Source organism: Myotis yumanensis, unplaced genomic scaffold, assembly GCF_028538775.1.
Source record: "Myotis yumanensis isolate MYYU_CA2020_CCGP unplaced genomic scaffold, mMyoYum1.0.hap1 SCAF_4, whole genome shotgun sequence".
Classification (NCBI taxonomy): domain Eukaryota; kingdom Metazoa; phylum Chordata; class Mammalia; order Chiroptera; family Vespertilionidae; genus Myotis; species Myotis yumanensis.
In genome coordinates, this window is record NW_027223755.1 from 12,043,115 (window position 1) to 12,063,358 (window position 20,244).

At 40.1% G+C, this 20,244-nt stretch overlaps 1 protein-coding gene across 3 annotated transcripts in view; it reads right to left on the bottom strand.

Annotated features, from left to right (window-relative positions):
- SEMA5A (semaphorin 5A) overlaps window positions 1-20,244 on the bottom strand; it is a 394,782-nt gene that overhangs the window by 167,184 nt on the left and 207,354 nt on the right. For all 3 annotated transcript variants that reach the window (XM_070411885.1, XM_070411886.1, XM_070411888.1), the window contains exon 5: window positions 17,942-17,987. In XM_070411885.1, coding sequence (XP_070267986.1) covers window positions 17,942-17,987 — 46 coding nt within the window. The remainder of the gene's footprint in view (window positions 1-17,941; window positions 17,988-20,244) is intronic.

Consider the following 20,244-nt stretch of genomic DNA (forward strand, 5'->3'; position numbering starts at 1 on the left):
GCTGCACCCTCAATGTTAATGAAACACTGATGGTGAGCACAACTGCTCAGAAGAAGGGGTCAGCCATAACAATACATGCAAATCTCAAAAACTTGCTGCAGAATGGAGCTTTGAAGAGCCTCTGCCCATTTGCCCTAATCCTGGTGAGATGGAGGCAAGTAAACTAAACCAGGGGCAGGAGAAACAACCTGCCATGGATGGGGACAATTAAAATAATACCCACCGAGTTGATCTGGGGGAGAGTAGACACAGGTGGTAGGATCTGAGCAGAAGAAATGACAAGGAGAAACACAGATGGAGGCTTGAATTCAGATGGAGATCAGGCAAACACTCAAAAGTAGACAAGTGGGAATGCCTAATTAATGGCCATCTTGTCCTGGGGACTTTCTTAGAGCTGACCTGGCATTTTCATCAGCTTCTTATATGGGTTGGGCGCCTATTTAGGTGTGGGGAGGGAGAGCAGTGAGGGAGGAGGCTAGGCAGGAAAGCCCACCAGCTGCCCAAGTCAACCTCGGCAGGGTGCAGCTCAGGGCCAACTCTGAGCATCCCTTTAGACAGAGCCTTGGGCAGAGTTTTGTCATTTCTAAACACCTGCCATTTGAACAGGCTTGCGGGGGAGGAGGCCATAATGTGTAGCACCTTTCTCTGTCCTCCTAACTGCAACTAAGAAAAGCCAAAGAATATTTAGAAGAAAAACTTGGCAATATTACTGTGAAATGCACAGACAGGAGCAACACTTCCCGTTTGCTCTTTCCCTCATGGGACTGGACATGGATGTCCGCTGCAGCTGAAATACAACAGGATCCCTCTAGGGCAAGCATGTCAAACTTAAAGGCTAACACAAGCCAAATAAATGAGGCATGCAGCCTGAGGGCCACGAGTTTGACATGCTTGCTCTAGGGGCCCGAAGAAGAACCAGAAGTTCCCAATACTGTCACCTTAAGGTGCTATTACAGTACTGAGTCAACATCCAAATATGACCAGAAAGAAACTGCAATCCCACCCCCTTCTCCCTCCAATGGCATTGCCAGGGTCCAGGACTATGGAGCTCCTGGTGGGGTAGCAGGCCAGCCAGCAGTGATCCCCAGTGTGGTCCCTCAGGGAGTCATGTTTCAGGTTATCACCGGGACTGGCATTAGGACAAAAAAGGTCTCTATCAACCTCCTCCTCCATCTAAGGTATGGGCACTCCAGAAAAGGGGCAAGTGGGTGGATTCCAGCTCCTTCCTTGTACCACAGTCCATTGAAAATCCACTCTCTCCACCTCAGGAATGGGAAAGGCAGAATTTACATTCCTCTCTGTGCCCTCTCCTTCCTGGTTCTCTTATCTCTCTGTCTTTCTGTCAGAAAGCATTTATCACCATCATAGTGTGAAACAGAGACAGAGTCCTGATTCCTAACCAGGGGAGGTTGGTGCACCCAATGGACATTTGGCAACATCTGGACATGTTTTTGATGCCTCAACTGAAGGTCGAGGTGCTACTGGCATCTAGTGAGTTGAGGTCAGAGCTACTCCCTCTGTCCTACATCCCACAAAGCCAGGACAGCTACCAAAACAAAGAATGATCTGACCTAGCTGCCACTAGTGCTGAGGTTAAGGATCCCTGAGACAGAGAAAAAGCAAAGTAGTCATTTAAAAAAGTGTGCAGCCGTCACACCAAGGAAAGCCTCATGGCACTATGAATAGGCAGGACCTACTCAAAGTGAAAATGCATAAACTCAGGAAATTTTTCTTCTATAGAGAACCTTGAACACTAACCACACTGTGTTGAACAGTGGCCTGCCAAAACAAGTATCTCCTCAGAAGTGAACATGACCTTATTTGGAGAAAAGATCTTTTCAAATCCAACTGAGAATCTCAAGGTGAGATCATCCTAGGTTATCTAGTCGGCCCTAAATCCACCAACAAGCATCCTTAGAAAGGCAAGGGAGGTTTGAGACCCTCCGAGGCACAGGGGAGGCCAGAGGCAGGGATTGGAGTTAGGCACTGAACCACTGCACAATTTCCCGGAGACACCAGGAGCTGGAGAATGAGGAAAGGTCCTTCCCTAGAGCCGCGGGCTTAGCTGACACCTCAGTTTCAGACACTGGAATCCAGAATGTGAGAGAATAAAATTCTGTTGTTTTAAGCCACTAAATTTGTGGTTGTTAGAGCAGCCCTGGGAAACCACACATTACCCAAAGGATAATATGTTCAGACTTAACTTTTGTCCTTTGTAATGGAAAGGACTGCCTGGTTTAAATGCGACTTCCAAATGAGCGTTTTGAGATCTGTATTTATAAGCCAAGTATGCTTCTTATGATCTAAACGACTCCCTCAAGCAATGGTAACATTTATTTTAAATGGAAGAAAAACACACTTGGTACATGCATCAGACTCAGCACTCTGAAGACAAAGCCTTCTTCTCAAAGGGTAGACAAACTTTAGGCAGCAAAATCCCTAAGTATCAGGAGTCTCAAAGTGAGTGTACACTGGCATTCAGATGTGTTTTGAAAAGATTTAAATGTGAGCAGCAGACAGAATACAATCATTTTAACCAAGCCCTTAGGACTGTCTTTGTGACAAGCGATAAAAACTCAACTCCAACTAGTTTAAGCCCAAAAGAAAAGTTTTAAAATATTTAGTAACTGGAAAAAAACATGAGGAAAAAGGCAGATTCAAGCACAGACTAGCCCAGGGATTCAAAGTATGCTATAAAAAGTCAAGAGTGTTGATTCTATTATATAGCAAGAAGCTTTAAAACCAGATTTTAAAATTTGGGCCTTTTTTCTTCTTCTTCATGAATCTATTTAAATTGATTAGCTTTTGCTGAATAAAGCCTCTGTAGGGTCTTATTCTTGAGCAGATACCACATGGACCAAGATGGCTACAAGTAGCCTACAATTCACTTCCTCCTTTGGGTTCAAAATTGAAAAGAAAAAAGAGATGAGCCCTGTTTCTCTCAGTGCATATTTCAAAGTCCTTAAAAGCTACTAAAGCGATACCCTTGGATGAGATACTCTAATTAGGCTTCCTGGGTCACTGGCCTGCCTGCAAAATACAAGAAATAGATATCATGTTTATTAGTTTCCTGAAGCTGCTGTAATAAAACTGCCATAAATTTGATGACTTAAATCAAAAGAATCGTATTCTCTCACAGTTCTGGAAACCAGCAGTCAGAAATCAACATCATTGGAACAAAATCAAGGTTTCGGCAAAGACACACTCCCTCCCGAGGCTCCAGGGGAGATTCTTCCTTACTTCTTCCACTTGCTGGTGACTGCTGCATTCCTTGGCTTGTGGATGCATCACCCCAATCTTCAAGGTGAGTTTCCCTGATCCATTTTCACATGATTTTCTCCTCTGTCAAGTGTCAATGCTCCCTCGGTCTCCATCTTGTGATGACATTTGTGATTGCATTTGGGGCCCACCCATATCATCAAAGATAACCTCCCATCTCAAGAGTCTTAATTTCACCACAGTGTCACCATATAAGGTGACATTCATAGGTTCCAGGAAGTTAGGACACAGGTATCATTTGGGGGGTGGGGGTTGCTAATTTCAATCTACTATACCATGTCACTGGCATTTCTTCCAGAATCATGGAGAAATTAAGTCTTGGTAGTCCTAGAAAGAGAGTAAACAAGCAAGACAGTGACGAAGCCCCTTACAGGCTAAAGGAGAGCTGTTGATTCTCTAGGTACAATGAAGTCAGTACACATTAGAAACGTCACATAAGCCAAATTGAATCTCATACCTCATGGTGGAACTCAGAAACTGATTGTGAGAAAAGAGAGTGTTTTATTTCATGCTCATTTTCATGGTCATGTCCACTTGTACTCAGGAACCTGGCTCACCCACGGCTGTTTCTCAGAGCAGATTCGCCATGATTGTCAAGGTGGATCGCAGATCAGGGGCATCAACACCACATCCAGACAAAGCCAATGCTTTAGAAATTCAGACAGAAGCTGGTGCTCTAAATTTGAGAAGTCTGAAGTTCAAATGCTAGCCTAGCAGAGAACACGGTCAATGGTGAAAAAGAAGATATGTATCCATTCTTTCAGCATTTCTTCCCTAACTCCTACTAGCACCAAGTGAGAAGGAGAGAGAGGGACCCCCTCAATAAACTCTAATTATTATACAGCAAGAATTTTTGAAACCGGTTTCTAAAATTTGGTCCTTTTCATCCTTCATAAATCTACTTAAATTGATTAGCTTTGCTAATACTAAAAATAATGCAGACAATTTAGCAAATTATAATAAAGTATAAAAAAGAAAATCCATACCACCCATCACATGGAGATGACCACTGGCAAATTTACTTACTTCAAGCACTAGATTTAACTTAATTATAAAAAGAAAGAGATGTTGAGGTCAAGTTGAAGGACTACTTGAAATTCATATTTCTTCATCAGACATATAAAACCTTAAAGGTTCCTAAAAGTTACCACTAAATTTTTTTAAAAGTATTGAACATAAGGTCATTAATGTTGTTGTTTAATTTTTAACTACATGTTTAAAACAAGGTTACATTTCCAGGTAGTAAAACTTAGATCAGCTATTCAAGAAGAATCAGAAGAAACAAACAGAAAATAATCCTTGACAATTACAAAGTTTATTAAATCTTTTACATAATATTTTGAAAAGGAACAAATGTTAAAATCTAAACTTGCTATTAGTATGACTCTCAGAAGGGAGAAGATGAGAATTAATCCAGCAAAATATCCCATTCATAAGAAACAAATCACTTGTTAGAGAGAAACATAAACATAATTTTATCATGAACTATAATAAAATTATACACATTAAAGGCTGTGGTCCTTATGTTCCACCCAAATTTGATGCTTTTGTCTTCTTGTACTTAAAATTATCCCAAGTTTGTTTTATATTTGGAGCACCATTTTCTTGTATGATTATTACTTATCTTTGTTTTCACATAGAATTTCTACTTCTGTTTTTGGTAATATTAATCTTTATATAATTAACCACTTTCTAGTTGTTAGCCTTGTGAATTGGAAAAAAATCTACTTCCTTCTTAAAAGCATTATTATTTAAAACTCCTAATTTCTTTTTGCATAATCTTTGATGAACCATATATATATGGCTTCATAATTTTACTTCCATGAATTGTTTGTTTTTTTTCTTTTCCATAGCATCCTTCACATCTTTGTAAATACAATATCACCTTTATATTGTTTTTTAAATTATACATGTCTTAATTTATAAAGAAATCTATAGGACTTAATACAGAAGGCTAGAGTAAGCCCTCTATGTATGGCATATATTTTGTTTGTTCAAAGTAAGAACTTTCAACTCTTTGGTCAGTTTTGGCATGTATCTCTGAATGTCTAAACCAGTGGTTCTCAACCTTCTGCCCCTTTAAATACAGTTCCTCATGTTGTAACCCACCCATGAAATTATTTTCGTTGCTACTTCATAACTGTAATGTTGCTACTGTTATGAATCGTAATGTAAAAATCTGATATGCAGGATGGTCTTAGGCGACCCCTGTGAAAGGGTCATTCGACCACCAAAGGGGTCGCGACCCACAGGTTGAGAACCGCTGGGACTCTAAACAATATGGGGGTGGCTGGGAGGAGTAAAAGCAGGAACTGAGCTAAGTCCAGGCTGAGGTACAGTCTGGAGTTTAATATACTCCTGTTCCATCTTTGTTTCTGGGACATATCTTCCAGGACTTCAATCAGGAACCTGGTGGGTATTTTGCTCCTCAGTCCTCTGTACTAGCTTAGCTCTTTAGCTGCATGACCCTCGCATCATCAGTTTGGAAAACATCTTCAGGGAGAAGACTGCCCACATGTTTGAAACCCATTTAATCTTTAATTTGTGACTAGACCTTTGTATGACTGCCAAATAGCTGCTTGTTTCTCTCTCTCTGAGCAGCAGCCATCACTGGAGGCTCAGCCTCTAGCTAAATCCAAAGCAGTTTCATCTTCTCTCCCATTTCATTTGTTCTTGTGGGCTTATGACATTTAAAATTTTCCTTCTGTCCTCAAAATGTGTCAGGAAAAAGCTGAGGTAATCGGGAGTGTGTGTGTTTAATCTTCCATTTTTTACAGAAAACCTACAGTATATTCTGAAATTTCATTGAATATTTAAAATTTATTTAATGTCATACTATACTCCTTAAATTATTCCCCTTTCATCTGAAGTAATTAATTTTGGTTGTTATCTGGCTGTTAACACTATGTTTTGGATTGTATGTTTCTCCTGTCCTTCTATATTCCCAAATGTTCAAATAAAGGATGTTGTCTATCCTTAAAAAAAAAAAAGTGTTCAAATCAGGGTATATATAAGATTCCATTTCTAGTACTCATGTTTTTCTTTTATATAGCATTGCCATTTAAATGCTATGGTTTTGATATTTGTAGAACCTGTATATGAATTCTCTTCACCCTCTTAAACCAGAAACTAATGGCTATACTTTAAGACTACTTTTGATTTCATTGTTCCTTTATTTAAATGATTTAAAATTTTACAGCAAAAGACTTTGTTTGGTCTTGGAATGCAATTATTAACACAAGTTCATACCTAGTTATACTTACTTTCTTATTAAATAGACTACTTCTAATAGTAAACATCTGAGTGGGCAACTTGCCTGTGTACTTTCCAGAGAACATGAAAAAAATAATTGAGTATCCCCAAAATTTGAAAATGAAGACTTCAAGAATTTAACTGTTCAGTCAACCCATATAAAATCATAGCAGAGATCACATCTTATTGTTTTCAAGAGGCTAGCTCCAAGAACAGTAGAACTAATGTAAACAAATTAAAGACTGTGACATAATGAAGAAAGAATAATATATAAAGTCTAGGTAGCTACAAGAGAATAGCAAAAGGAGAGTTTGAGGGGCATATATTAAACAAGGGAAGTACCCATCACAGTGGTACCACAGTTACTCTATCCAACTCCATCACAGTTACTGAATAAATTCAGGATGACAAATGGCTTATATGTTAAATAATCCTATTTAATAAAAGCCCAGCGACCGAATGGTGGAACGACCGAACAACTGGTCGACCAGTCACTATGACACTTGTTGACCACCAGGAGGCAGATGCTCAATGTAGGAGCTGTCCCTGGTGGTCAGTGCACTCCCACAGTGGGAGTGCTGCTCGGCTGACCAGGATGAACAGTGCTCCCAAAGCGGGCTGATCCCCACAGGCCACACCCCCCACCAGTGCACAAATCCCATGCACCGGGCCTCTAGTCATCAAATAAAGAGTTTCAGTTAATTAATTCAAGAGAATGGTAGGCCAATGTGACTCACATTTTTCATCTGTATTTCTCCCTTGCCATTCATTTTCACTTGGTCCCTAGGTAATTGGGAGACTTAAGCTCCAGAATACATAATCTCACCAAACAAGAAATCCATTACTTATATTTGAAACAAAGGACTTTCCTGGTACATTGGTTTATCTATCTGTGTCAGCATTTTGAATGAGGCACACAAATAAAGAAAATGAAAACAGGGCAGAGAATTCTAAGCATGCCCATCATTCAACAGTTATGTCAGGTTCTGGGGCCACTTCTGAAATAGAAGGAGAAATGCATTTGAGATAAATGAAATGGATCCCTCCATTTATCTAGCAGCCTGTGATTGTCAGACAGTGTTTGCTATTGTCTTACAGAAATTTCCTGATCTGGTATCATGAAACCAAATGATACACATGACTGAGAAAAATATTCATGCATCTTCAATTTAGTTTTTGAGGCTACAAGTGAAGCATAAATTCAGATATGGATATGTAGAATTATTAAAAACTAAGTCATGTACAACACAACAGAATGCATTCAATAATCAAGCATGTATTACTTTTTTTTCCAAACACAAAAAAATATTTCACTTCTTCAGTGCTTGGGTTAGTCTGGATCTAGAACATCAGGACAAGCCTATGTAAAATACTAGTCATGCACATTAAAAGAGTACTCTCGTGCCCTCCCCAACTCTCCTTGCAGAATGATGCACCTCCCTCCAGTTGCTGTCATTGCTGGTTGATACTGGCTCAAGGTTGTGCCCTTCTCTGGAGAATTGCTCTTGGCTGGTCAAGAGATTATGCCAACATATCCTCCAAATTCGAAAATCTTTAGCTAAAGACTGAGGACAAGGAATACTTCTGTATAAATCATCCCCCTTGCCTCAAAGGGAATCAAATGAGATTCTAGTCACACTCCAGAGTGCCCTTGGCATTAGGCCGGTGCTGGACTCCAGTTGAGAGCAAACCCTTGCTTCCATCCTTTCTCTGCTGTACCCACCACTCCACACTCACTGAGAATGTGCTCTCAACAAAACACAAACACAGGAATCCCCATTTCAGACTTACAGGAAACTTGACCTAAAACCCAGATATAAATTATGTTAGAATTAACAATTCTATTCACTAAGAGTCAGTCATCAACCATCGGTCATGTGGTGGTCAACACAGATGAGTATAATAAAGTAGCATATTGGGTAGAGATTAGAGGCTCTCCTCTCAAGCCCAACATACCCAGGTCCAAAGCCTAGCTCTTCGACATATTAGCTCAGGGATCTTGGATAAATCAACTCCTCATCTATAAAATATTGAAAATAATACCTACCCCTTAGTGCTGCTGAGAAAACAAAAATGAGATGATGCATGAGAATAGCTGAATACAGAGTAAGGGCACAGCAAATGCTGTCTGCTATTACTATTGTTGAGTCATCATTATTTTATGACAAATTAGGTCATTAAATTTACATCAAATAAGCATAAAGCCAAGTTTCCAATTATAGGGTAAGTTTCCTTTAAAGAAGAAGAAATCCAGGAGCATTTAAGCAATGACAGAAGAAAGAGTACGTGGAAGAATGGTGCACATTAAGATTTTAATGCTGAAAGGAACCTCAGGGATAATTCCTGATTCTCCTCTCCAAAACGCACCATGGAGAAAATTGAGGTCCAAAGAGGTTAAGTGGTTTGTTCAAAGTATCCCCACTTTGTTATTTACAGAAATGTTAGAAGCATAAATAAATCTTTTTGTGTTTAGTAGGAAATTAGAATGGCTGGGATGGCTGGGTGTGGGAAACCTGCTGAGAAAACAGGGAACAGCTAAGTGCATCCCTAGGAGGTAGTCTTGTTTTTCCCAGTGCTGTCTAGGACAAAATGCTCATTCTTGCCATTATCTAAATGGCAGAGTTTTACGCCTCTTCCTGGGTACACAGATGAACTACACTTCCCAGCCCCGTTTCCTTAGTTAAGGCCATGTGACTCAGTTATGGTCACTGGAATTTGGGCAGAAGGGAGGTGTGCCACTTCCTGGCATGGCCCATATAGATCCCTTGGTATGATCCTCCACGCTTTCCTCCATGCTGCCCATAGAAGTGTGGGTTGAAGATGGTGAACTATAAAGAAGACCATCCTGGGCCCTTGGATGGCAGCAGGGAAAACAGACCGACCCTGTGCACCGGATTGTCACACAAATGAGGAATAAGGTTTCTGCATGTATGTTTAGCCACTGACAGTGCAATGCTCTGTTAACAGCAGTTAACACAATTTGACAAATACTCTCTGAAATTAATAAAACCTTAGTCTATATAAAATGTACCTGAGTAACTTTAAACCCTCCAGGAAGTTATGAGAAAAAGAAGGGGAATGTGATTGAACAAATGGGTAGATAAAACAGCTCTTGACAGGCAATTTTCACCAAATGTAAGAGACAAGAATCTGGGGACGAATCATTACACTATCTTAGTTCCCAACCTATGGGTTACAGTCTAGTAGAGGTCCATGAAATTATTGCACAAGGAGTCAAAATGAGCACATCAACACAACACTTTCTAAAAAAGCAAAAACAAAGAATAACACTGCATTATATTGAATTCACTCATCCATTCAGGAAACACTCATTGAAAACTTACAGTGTACTAGGTACCATAACAGGTGACAAACTTTTCCTTAAAGGGTCAAACAGTAGACATTTTAGGCTGTGTGGGTCAGACAGACTCTGTTACAACTGGTCAGCCCCACTAATGTAGCAGCCACAGACAACATAGAAAGGAATAGATATGTCTATGTTCCAATAAACTTTATTAACTATGATCGCCAGTGGGTGATATGCGAAGAAAAGAGTGGCTGTATTCCAGTAAAAATTTAACTGAGATGCAGGCTTTCATTTGAAGACCCCTAAAAAGTTTTAATAAAAATTATCTCTAAGATTCCTTCTACTTCTATAACACTATAATTTTAAGAATATATTTAATAAAGAAAGAAATTAAATACAATTTAGAATCATGATTTTTGAGGACTACAGGGGAGACAAGTCTCCTCTTGTTCAATATGAATATAAAGCTTGATTTTAAAAATGAATTAACGTGATTATCTCATTTGAATAGTTATTCTAAATTATTAATTAATACATCATTCTTGAAACTATACAGATGAATTGCAACAGAGGGGAGTTATTTCATATTGTTCTGACCTATTAGAGAGAGTATTGGTATTATAAATTGATTCAATTTATTTGAAATTCAATTTCATATTAATAAAAGGAATCAATTTAAACTCAAGGTTCCCAGTGGTTTCTTTAGAAATGGCCACTAAGGATTCATACATGTGTTTGGTTAAATATACGAAGAAATCTAAAGAGGAAAATTCCTTAAGCCCAAAACGAATCTTATACATTTAGTCAAGTAACAGTAACACCACCAACTGGAAGAGTGGCTTCTTCAAAACACGTGGAAGCTGAGGTTGCAATCGCCTTACCCGGGGTGTTTGAACTATGACACCACTTGTATTCAGAGCCAGGACATTCCTAGGTGAACATGGAGGGGCTTCCCTGGGCATGACAGGGTTTTTGGCAGTGTCCTCCATCCCCAGTTTTCTATCCACCAAATGCCAGTGGTAGCCTCCCCTACCTGGGGTGATAACCAGATGTTTCCAGTGGGTTAAATAGCTCCTAGTTGAGCAACACTGCTTTAGAAATTGAAACTCAATTCCCCAAGCCCAAATATACAGGAAACAAAGTTAACACCTATGTCAACTTTCCAGAGACTTCTCTACCGATATTGACCAGGTAGAGATTTAACAGTTTTCAATTTGGAAGCCATAGAGAGGCAGGTGGCAAATGGAAACACAGATTTCAATTTTTCTGCTTACTCCTGCAGTTGTAAGTGAGAAACAGGCTGTGAATTTCTTTTCTCTCGGTAACAAAACAATATAGAAATGGATTTTGAGCTATTTCCCTGAAGAACGTTAGGAGGAGAGCGAGGTTAAATGAGCTGCAGCCCCTCTGTATTCTCAGGAGTCTGTTCAAGGAGCGTGTACGTGGGGCCAGCCAGGGTACAATCCCAGATGGGCAAATGGGAATCAGTCTGGAGACCAGCTGCATTTTTATATTTTTCAAAAAGCTTTGTTCTTGCAAAATAACGACTGTGATCAAGGCAAGAAGAAAAGTGATACTGAAGAGTTGAATCTGTTATTATGACGAGGAGAGACACATAACGGTAAACCACCACGTCTTCTATCAGGATGCCTGAAAATGATTGGTTTCCAAGATGCTATGGCTCCATTTCAGCACGTGGCGAGCTGCGAGGGAATTTCCCTCATAAATGATATCACTTTAATATTTGATTCCCTCCTAGTGGTTGATGAAAACCAGGTTTTATTTATTGAAATTAAAAGTGACTCTTAGTCTTTCACTTTAATACCTTAGGCTGTTGATAAAACAAAAAGCATAGTACATATTCCAAATACAGCCATTGTTACCTCGTGGTTTATTTATTTGTGAATATTTCTGTGGTGAAACCAAGAGATCTAACTCAAAAAGATACTGTTAACTCAGGGTAGTAGAGTAATCGTGTCCTAACCCAATCCTTGCTCAAATCTTTACTGCTTTGAAACTCCACTATTGATATCTCGTCCTACAAGGGAGGCAAATGCAACAAGACTACTTTTTCTTTCTTCTTTATATTCTTTTCTTTATTTTTCCAGCACCATTTATTCCCGATACCCTGTCCCAAGACTTCCGACTTGGGTTCTGTGGACTCAAGTTCCAGACTGTTGACAACATCAGGCTTGCAGCGAGCTTTCCCATTCTGCAGCCACCCCACAAAAGCCCGTTTTCTCATCAGTGGATTTCAGCACGGTTCCCCAGGCTGAGCCACAGGCATGACCAATTTGGAAAGACAATGTGCTCTGACTCCTACTATCACACCAGCAGCTCACTTCTCATCCTCCCCTCACCACTCTAGCAGAAATGAGAGCTGAACCCTCCTCTTATGCTCTCACTAAACAACAGATTTGGGGATCACCAAATAGTCATGTGGGGACCACCTTGACCTGAGGAAGTGGAGAGAGAAAAGAAGCACTAAGGGGTATTCCAAGTGCTCCTGCTGTGCCCCAGCCCGTGCTGGCTCTCTACATAAAGCAGCACGCTGAGCTTGGGACACAGACAGCGAGGAAGGGCTCTAGAATTCTGTGAAAATCACTGCATTCAGTTTTGAAAAAAGAAACTAGTATTCAACATCTGCTTTCCCGGCACTAATCCTAAAACAATTTCAAGATGGGAGAAGACATTAAGGAAGAGGGAAAGTGTTGAACAGTATTGAGCAGACAGGGATGTACAAAAGAAGTGAATCTAGATTGCTCTAGAACTGTCCTGTGGGGTGAGAATGTGCACAGCTGTGCTTTAGGGTGCCTATTTCAGCATGTATTTCTCATTGCTCTAGTATCTGGGCTGCACAACTTCTTCATCTTCATTTTAGGGACAAAAATATATAATTTACCCACACTCCGCTAATGGTAAGTTAAAAAAGATAAAGAAAGAGTGAACATGTTGCTAAATATCAAGGGATGAAAACTTTCACAGGCATTTGTCTTGAGTCTACCACCTAACCTAACCTAATGGCCTGCTCTAATCTAATACTGAGGAGACAGAGAAGCACAATGCCCCTCACAGCACACATTGTGAACATCAATGACAGGCAGTAGGTTTGAGTCAGAAGTAAGGGCTCAGATCCTATAAAAGGCATCCAAGGGCCATCAGTCCAAAGGGACTCGGGATGGGTTACAAAGAGGAGAACAGGTAACGTGAGACTCGGGATGGGCCATCTTTTTCTAGATGAGAAGAGGGTAGGGTGAACATGTTTCCAGGAGAGAGGACAGCAAGAGCAAATTCTTAAAGTTGGGAAATAACCTACAGTTTGGGAAGTTATAAGCAGCACAGAGACAAGGTGAAACTGTCCAACAGTGGTGCAGGTGACAGGGACAAGCAAGAATACTGCAATGCTGGGCAGAGAAGGAAAGATCAAACAAAGCTTGTCTGGGGTATCACTGATTCTCAGTTCTGATGCTCTCCAATTTTGCCCATTGCTTGTTCTCCCTGGACTCAGTTTCCTCATTTTCCCATGTTTAAAGAAAAAGTTCTATTTTTGGAGAGAGAGGGAAGGATAAAATTATTAGCCTGAGATATCCAAATCAATCCAGATGCTCCCAGGCAGAAAATAACATTTTTAAAACACAACCAAAGGCATCCAAGTCATAAATGCATCTGTTATTCACGATCTAGAATTCCACTGTACAACTGGGTCGCACTTAACCACACTGAGCCTTCAAATGCTGGCTAGTTCGAATAGGAATATGCTCTGAGAGTAATACACACCAGAGTTTGAAGACTTAATACAAAAAGAAAAAGGGAATATAATATCTCAATTTCTTCTAATGTTATGGGTGCATGTTGAAATGATGGTTTTGATATAATGACTTCAGTAAAATATATTATTAAAAATAATTTCCCCTGCATACTTGTACATTCGATGTGACCACCACCAGATAATCTTAAATTAGCAATGAGACTCACATGATGTTCCTACTGGACAGAGCTCTTTCTAACACCAGTTCAGTCCTTTCTTCATCGGTGTGCCTACTCTTTCTTGTCAGCCTTGAAAACAGTCATGTAAACTAAACTAAAATATTCATAGAAATCAACAAGGCAACTTTATTGGAGACATGTAAGAAAAAACCAGTCTGTTGGGAAGAACTGCCAGCTTTATCTCTCTCCACAGTGGACAGGAGGCTACCAAGAAGCAACCACAACCAAAAATGTGAAAGGAGAGTTGTACGGTTTGCACCAATATTATTAGGACTGAGTGATGTCTGACACCTGTTATTAGGGCTGTGTTGTCAAGGCAACCGTTCAGAAAGCCCCTGTCCTCTTGCTTGGCTCTATGTCATAGACTCTCATCTCTGATTGGGTGGTGATGCTGATGGATTTTCCATACTTCAAGAACAGTTTAGTTCCATCAGCAACCTAGACCTGACTCCCACCACAGGCAGTCATGACAATGGGAAGCAAGAATGGAAAAAGCAGTTTCCCTTTCTCCACAATTACATCATATATGGGTTAATGGCAAGTGCATCTCCCAATTTTTTGCATCTATTTTGAAATAACATCAAGAAAAACTGCAAGAAAAGGGCAATGGACTCTCATAAACTACTCACCCAGACTTTTAGATTTCACCTATTAACTTTTCTTATTTTCATTCATAGTTTACATTCAATGTTATTTTGAATCAATACCCCTATTAACTTTTAATCACATTTGCTTTATCATTCTTTCTGCCAATTGTGTATTATATATAATATTACATACACACATTATAATTATTAAAATCATTACAGAAAAAGTTTCAGAAATAATACTTTTTACCCTCTACTTATCTTAGTAGGTCTTTTCAAAGAATAAGCACATTCTCCTATATAATAACCACATTACAGGTATCAAAATCAACAAATCAATATTAATACATTTCTACTATCCTATCTAAAGACCTTAACATTTTGGCAGTTGTCCCAGTAGTATTCTTTATAGCACAAATATTCTTTTTTTTAATTTTGTTTTATTGCTTAAGGTATTACAAAGAGTATTACATAGGTCTCCTTTTTCTTTTTCCCCTTGACCTTCCCCCGGCCTCCCCTACCCCCGAGTGTCTTGTGTCCATTGGTTATGCTTATATGCATGCATACAAGTCCTTCGGTTGATCTCTTAACCCCCCACCCCCCGCCCCCCCCGCCCCAGCCTTCCCGCTGTAGTTTGACATTATATTCAATGCTGCTCTGCCTCTGTATCTATTTTTGTTCATCAGTTTATAAATGGTCTTTATTATCATAAATGAGTGAGATCATGTGGTATTTTTCTTTCATTGACTGGCTTATTTCATTTAGCATAATGCTCTCCAGTTCCATCCATGCTGATGCAAATGGTAAGAATTCCTTCTTTTTTACAGCAGCATAGTATTCCATTGTGTAGATGTACCACAATTTGGATATATGCATCCCTATGTTCATAGCAGCACAATTTAGCATAGCTAAGATTTGGAAACAGCCTAAGTGCCCATCAGCAGATGAATGGATTACAAATATTCTTTTTTTCTGTTACAAGATGCAATTTGGATCAAGTGTTTCATTTGATTATCAGGTCAATTGTTTCTCTTTTTTGATAGAATAAGTCTTCTTCTTTTCAAGCCTTTCATGACTTGGTGATTTTTGAAAAGTGGAAGCAAGCATTTTGTAGAATGCTCCCCTCAGTTTTGGTTTGTGTAATGGTTCCTCATAGTGAAATTGGTTAAAAATTTTGGCTGTAATATTATGGAAATCTTGCTGTGTCCTTCTCAGTGCACTGAATAAGGAGGTTTATACCAGCTCTTTGTCCCATAATAGTGAAGGTACCTTCAACTAAGTGGTTAAAGTGAGATTGACCAGGTTTTTTACTATCAAGTCAGAATTTTTCCTCTTATAATGAATAAGTATTTTATAGGTGAATACTTTGAGAATATCTAGATATCTTGGTCATCATCAAACTCTTTCCCATAAACTTCAGCATTCATTTTGGCAGTTTACAGTAAGGAAGAGAAGCCCCTTCTGCCTCAATTGGTAATTCGTTCACTTATTTTTTATATTAGTTATTATTCATGGATTCTTAATTTATTCTGATACCATCATTATTAATTTCAGCAATCAACTTGCCCCAGGGCTCCTCCATGAATCCTGTTTAAGCTGGTCCCTAGCTCCCTTTGACATGCCCTCCTCATTCTCTGAATGCATCCTTAATTTCTCGAGCAATAATATCTTCCAGGCTTAACTGAGACTTTCATTACCTGGGCCCTAGAATCAGCTAGTTTGATAAAAAAAAATCTTGTTTTATTTCAGCAGAGAATGAGATTAGGAAATCAATTCCTGTGTATTCAGTGTGTTCATTGCTTCTTTCTAGGCCCTCTAAACCAAGAGAGCTAGGAAATTAGGGAATCCATGAATATACTTGTACACACACATATCTGCACATCCTACTTTTTAAAAAATATATTTTTATTTATTTCAGAGAGGAAGGGAGAGGGACAGAGAGATAGAAAGATCAATGATGAGAGAATCATTGATCGTCTGCCTCCTGCACACCCCATACTAGGTATCAAGCCCACAAACCAAGCATATGTCCTGCCCGGGAATTGAACCTTGACTTCCAGGTTCATAGGTTGATGCTCAATCACTGAGCCACACTGGCCAGGCTGCACATCCTACTTAAACACACAATATGCCAGATAATATACTATACCATGAGAATCACAATGAGCATAATATACAGTTGCTATCTACTGAAAAGCCTACATTTTTTTTACAAAAAATTATTTAAAAATCAGAACTTTAAAACAGTAATTTGGTTAAACTGCTGACCATTCTGAGTCATTATTAATACGTTATACTTTTACCAACCAATGCACTCTTTTAAAGACTTTAGTTATATACAAAATTGCAGTGGAAAGACAATTCATTGCCCAGTGCAATGAAACAATTAGGATAATAATGTATTGTTTATTATTGTTCCATTTAAAAAACATAAGCAATTAACATTTGTTCAAAAAGGACTATGCCTTATCTCTTGTGCATGCTTTACTTAATTTAACCTTGGCAGTGACAGTATGGGGGAGTGAGTGTTTTGTGGCCATTTCACAGATGAGGAAACCCACCAGTGCTGGGAGTCATGGAGCTGCTAGACCAACAAGTCTACCACCTTCAAAGTCCTTGCGTTTTATCAATATCAGCTTTGCTTGTGGGACTGGCTTATTTCAGCACTGGTAATGAAAGTTTCCTGTGTGTCCATTAATACCAGCATCACAAAGAAAAGAAAATGACATAAACTTCTTTCCAATAACTTCATAGAATTCCAGCACATGAGAGTTGCATTAAAACTGGTTGAGGAACCGTTTCCAAATTACACAGCCCCAGGATTCTGGCATGTCCATGGGGAATTCTAGAACCTTGTTGAATGAGACATCTGTGCCCTAACCCTCTCCTCTCCAAGGAGACCCTGGTCATCAGACATGTCTAAAAGCCAGGAGAAGAACTGGGCCTTGGTGGTTCAGCTCCAACAATAAAATAAATACTCCATTCAGACATAAGAGTAACATGCTCCTTCTTTAAACCCTGAACACAGATGTAGGTAAATTGTAATTTTATGTAGCATCACTTATTCTAATGCTTTGCTATAGGTAGTTTTCCACACATATGTTCATAGTTATTTCATTATAAAGAGGAAACAATGATTTTTTCAAGAGGGTTGATTTTTATGAGAATGGGATGGCTGAAAGCATCAAACTAAATAATCAATGATTATTCCAACTGGGGCAGAACAGGACACCCCCAGACAGTGAGGAAGTGTCCTTTAAATTATCTATCATTTGAAGAAGAGAAAGTCAGATGGTGCCCTTGAAAGGAAGAGGAACTCACAGTGGGAGAAAGGGGCCAACTGTGAATCAAAGCAGGTGGTGACTCATATCAAGCAGGGCAGCCAAGAGCCCTGTGGCCTGACCTTCGGATGCAATGCATCCCTGCATGGCCCTGATTAATACCTTTACACACATCTGTCTTCACACCCTCGGACAGTGAGCTAATTGGGATGGAAAAGGAAAGCTTGAGGAAAATAAATTGCACCTACCTGGATCAGAGACAAATCGTCAAGCTGTAACCTGAAGAGGTAGTTTCTGCAGAAGATAAAAAGAGAGTTTTATTTTTAATAAGTCCAAAAAAAGTAACAGTTCATAAAAATCATAAGAACAAAGAAACCTTCACGAATTTCGGTTTTCAAAGCATCCTCCTGCTAAGAATGCGTGTAGCACAGTTTTCCTTGGACCTCAGAGTTTAAAATGGAATTCAGTAATGTGACAAACACACATTTAAGATAGGTGAGGAAGTTAAGGTACAAGGTGTGTGTGTGCGTGTAGGAGACTCAGCTAAGTGTACATTACTATTGGCTCTCTTGATCTATGTGAAATGGACAAAAGGACATGGGCCTTGGATTCTGAAACTGAAGATGATAGAAAACCATTCTTCATGAGTCTTCATTCTTATAGGTCGCCTACATTCACTGGGTTTTATCATGAAAATGTATCCAGGTTTTGAATTCAGCAATGCTCTGAGTATTAGAGTGCTCTGTCTTGTTAGATGTAGTTAGTGGATCATAAGTTTAGAAGCAGAAACTTTATCCAGCATCAAGGGCTTGAAAGAGTCAGCCCTATCTTTCCAAGTGTGAAACAGGAAATCAGAGAGATGGAAACTATCAGCTTTCAACTGTGAATGGGGAGAACAGTGAAATAAATATGCAATCAAGGCCAGCAGAGCATGAGACAGGGGATTGGCTGTGGGCTGTATGTTTGGGTCACATTAGCTTTGCATTAGGCTTTGGACCCTGGTGCTGTGGTTTTTAGAAAGAACGGATGGGCCTCCCTGTGAGATGTCTCAGCCTCTAACTCAAATCGTGAAGAAACTGCATGCAGATGAGAAGCTGGAGTGCAGGAGCAGCACTCCGGGGATGAATGGAGGAGAAAGTCAGCCCAGGTGCAGCCAATAAAGCCAGGAGAAATTGGCATATAGTAATGGAAAGCAGGCCCCAAGAATGCAGGATGGTGGGGAGGAGTCCCAGTGAAACTGAGGTTAAGTTATAATGGTTTGGTCCAAGGTTATAGATATATAAAAAAAAAACCAATTTTCCAACACCAGTAAGAAAGAATTGTAGATTACTTTAACTATATGGGAAGGTAGGTAGATGTCAGAAGCAGACATGCTGTCCCAGTAGAAATAAGAAGTGACAGTCGAGTTAGGCCAAAGGCAAAACCTACAGGACCAAACGACGGGCTTACGGTGTGGCGAGAGATGGGGAGGACAACGCAGTAGGGAAGCTGACATCCAATAGCTGAATGCACATACTGCTTGAGGAAGAAACAGGACTAAGATCCCTTTCAGGCTGGTCTCATGCATCCTAGGAATAGACCCCCGGGGCACTCAGATTTCTCACAATCTGTCCCCCGCCATGGGGACACTGCCATCCTGCACTCAGTGAAAATTGCCTCCTCCAACCACTACAATGGCCTCTTTGCCACATTCTTTGTGTCCCTCCAACTTAACCTCTGAAAATAAAGCCAGGCACATTGCTGGCACATGCCACAAAGCCATCTGGGAAAACTTCCCCTCGCATTCTTACAGTTGACTCCTAGCCCACTATGAAGAACAGATTATTGCATCAGAGCCTGCCTATTTTATTTATTTTTATTGATTTCAGAGAGGGAAAGAGAGAGAGAAACATTAATGATGAGAGAGAAGCATTGATCAGCTGCCTCCTGCTCTCCCCAACTGGGGATAGAGCCCACAACCCAGGGAATGTGTCCTTGATGGGAATCGAGCCTGGGACCCTGAAGTCCACAGACCAACGCTCTATGCGCTGAGCCAAACCGGCTAGGGCAAGAGTCTATTTTTATTTACTCAGGCATCATGCAGAGGCAAGGCCTCCAACAGAAATGCCTCCCTGCAGGGAAAGGATGGTGAACTCAGTGCACACGTGGAAGATTGCAGACCAGCTGCCTGGTAGGCACCCCTGGAGGCCAGCTTGCATTTGAAGAGCTGCCAAGATCTTACTGATGGTAAATAGAGACCAGCAGGACTCCTGTAAGAAACATTAGAAATCTATACACACAGAGATAAAAGTCTTTCAGGTGCCGAGTATACAAGTGGCACCAGAGGCAATCACTGGCCATCAGGCAGTACCAGGGCACCTGACCCTGACCCCCAGGCTGGTTTTCTAAGTGGCTTCCTGCATGTAGGAAGCAGACAGTGGTCATTGTCCCTCTGTTACAGGTGACAGCATTGCCTAGCGGTTGAGAATATTTGTGCAAAAACCAAAGCTCTACCACCATCCCTCAGAAAGGAAGCTGTAGCACTGTGTGCCTCAGTCTTCTCATCTGTAGA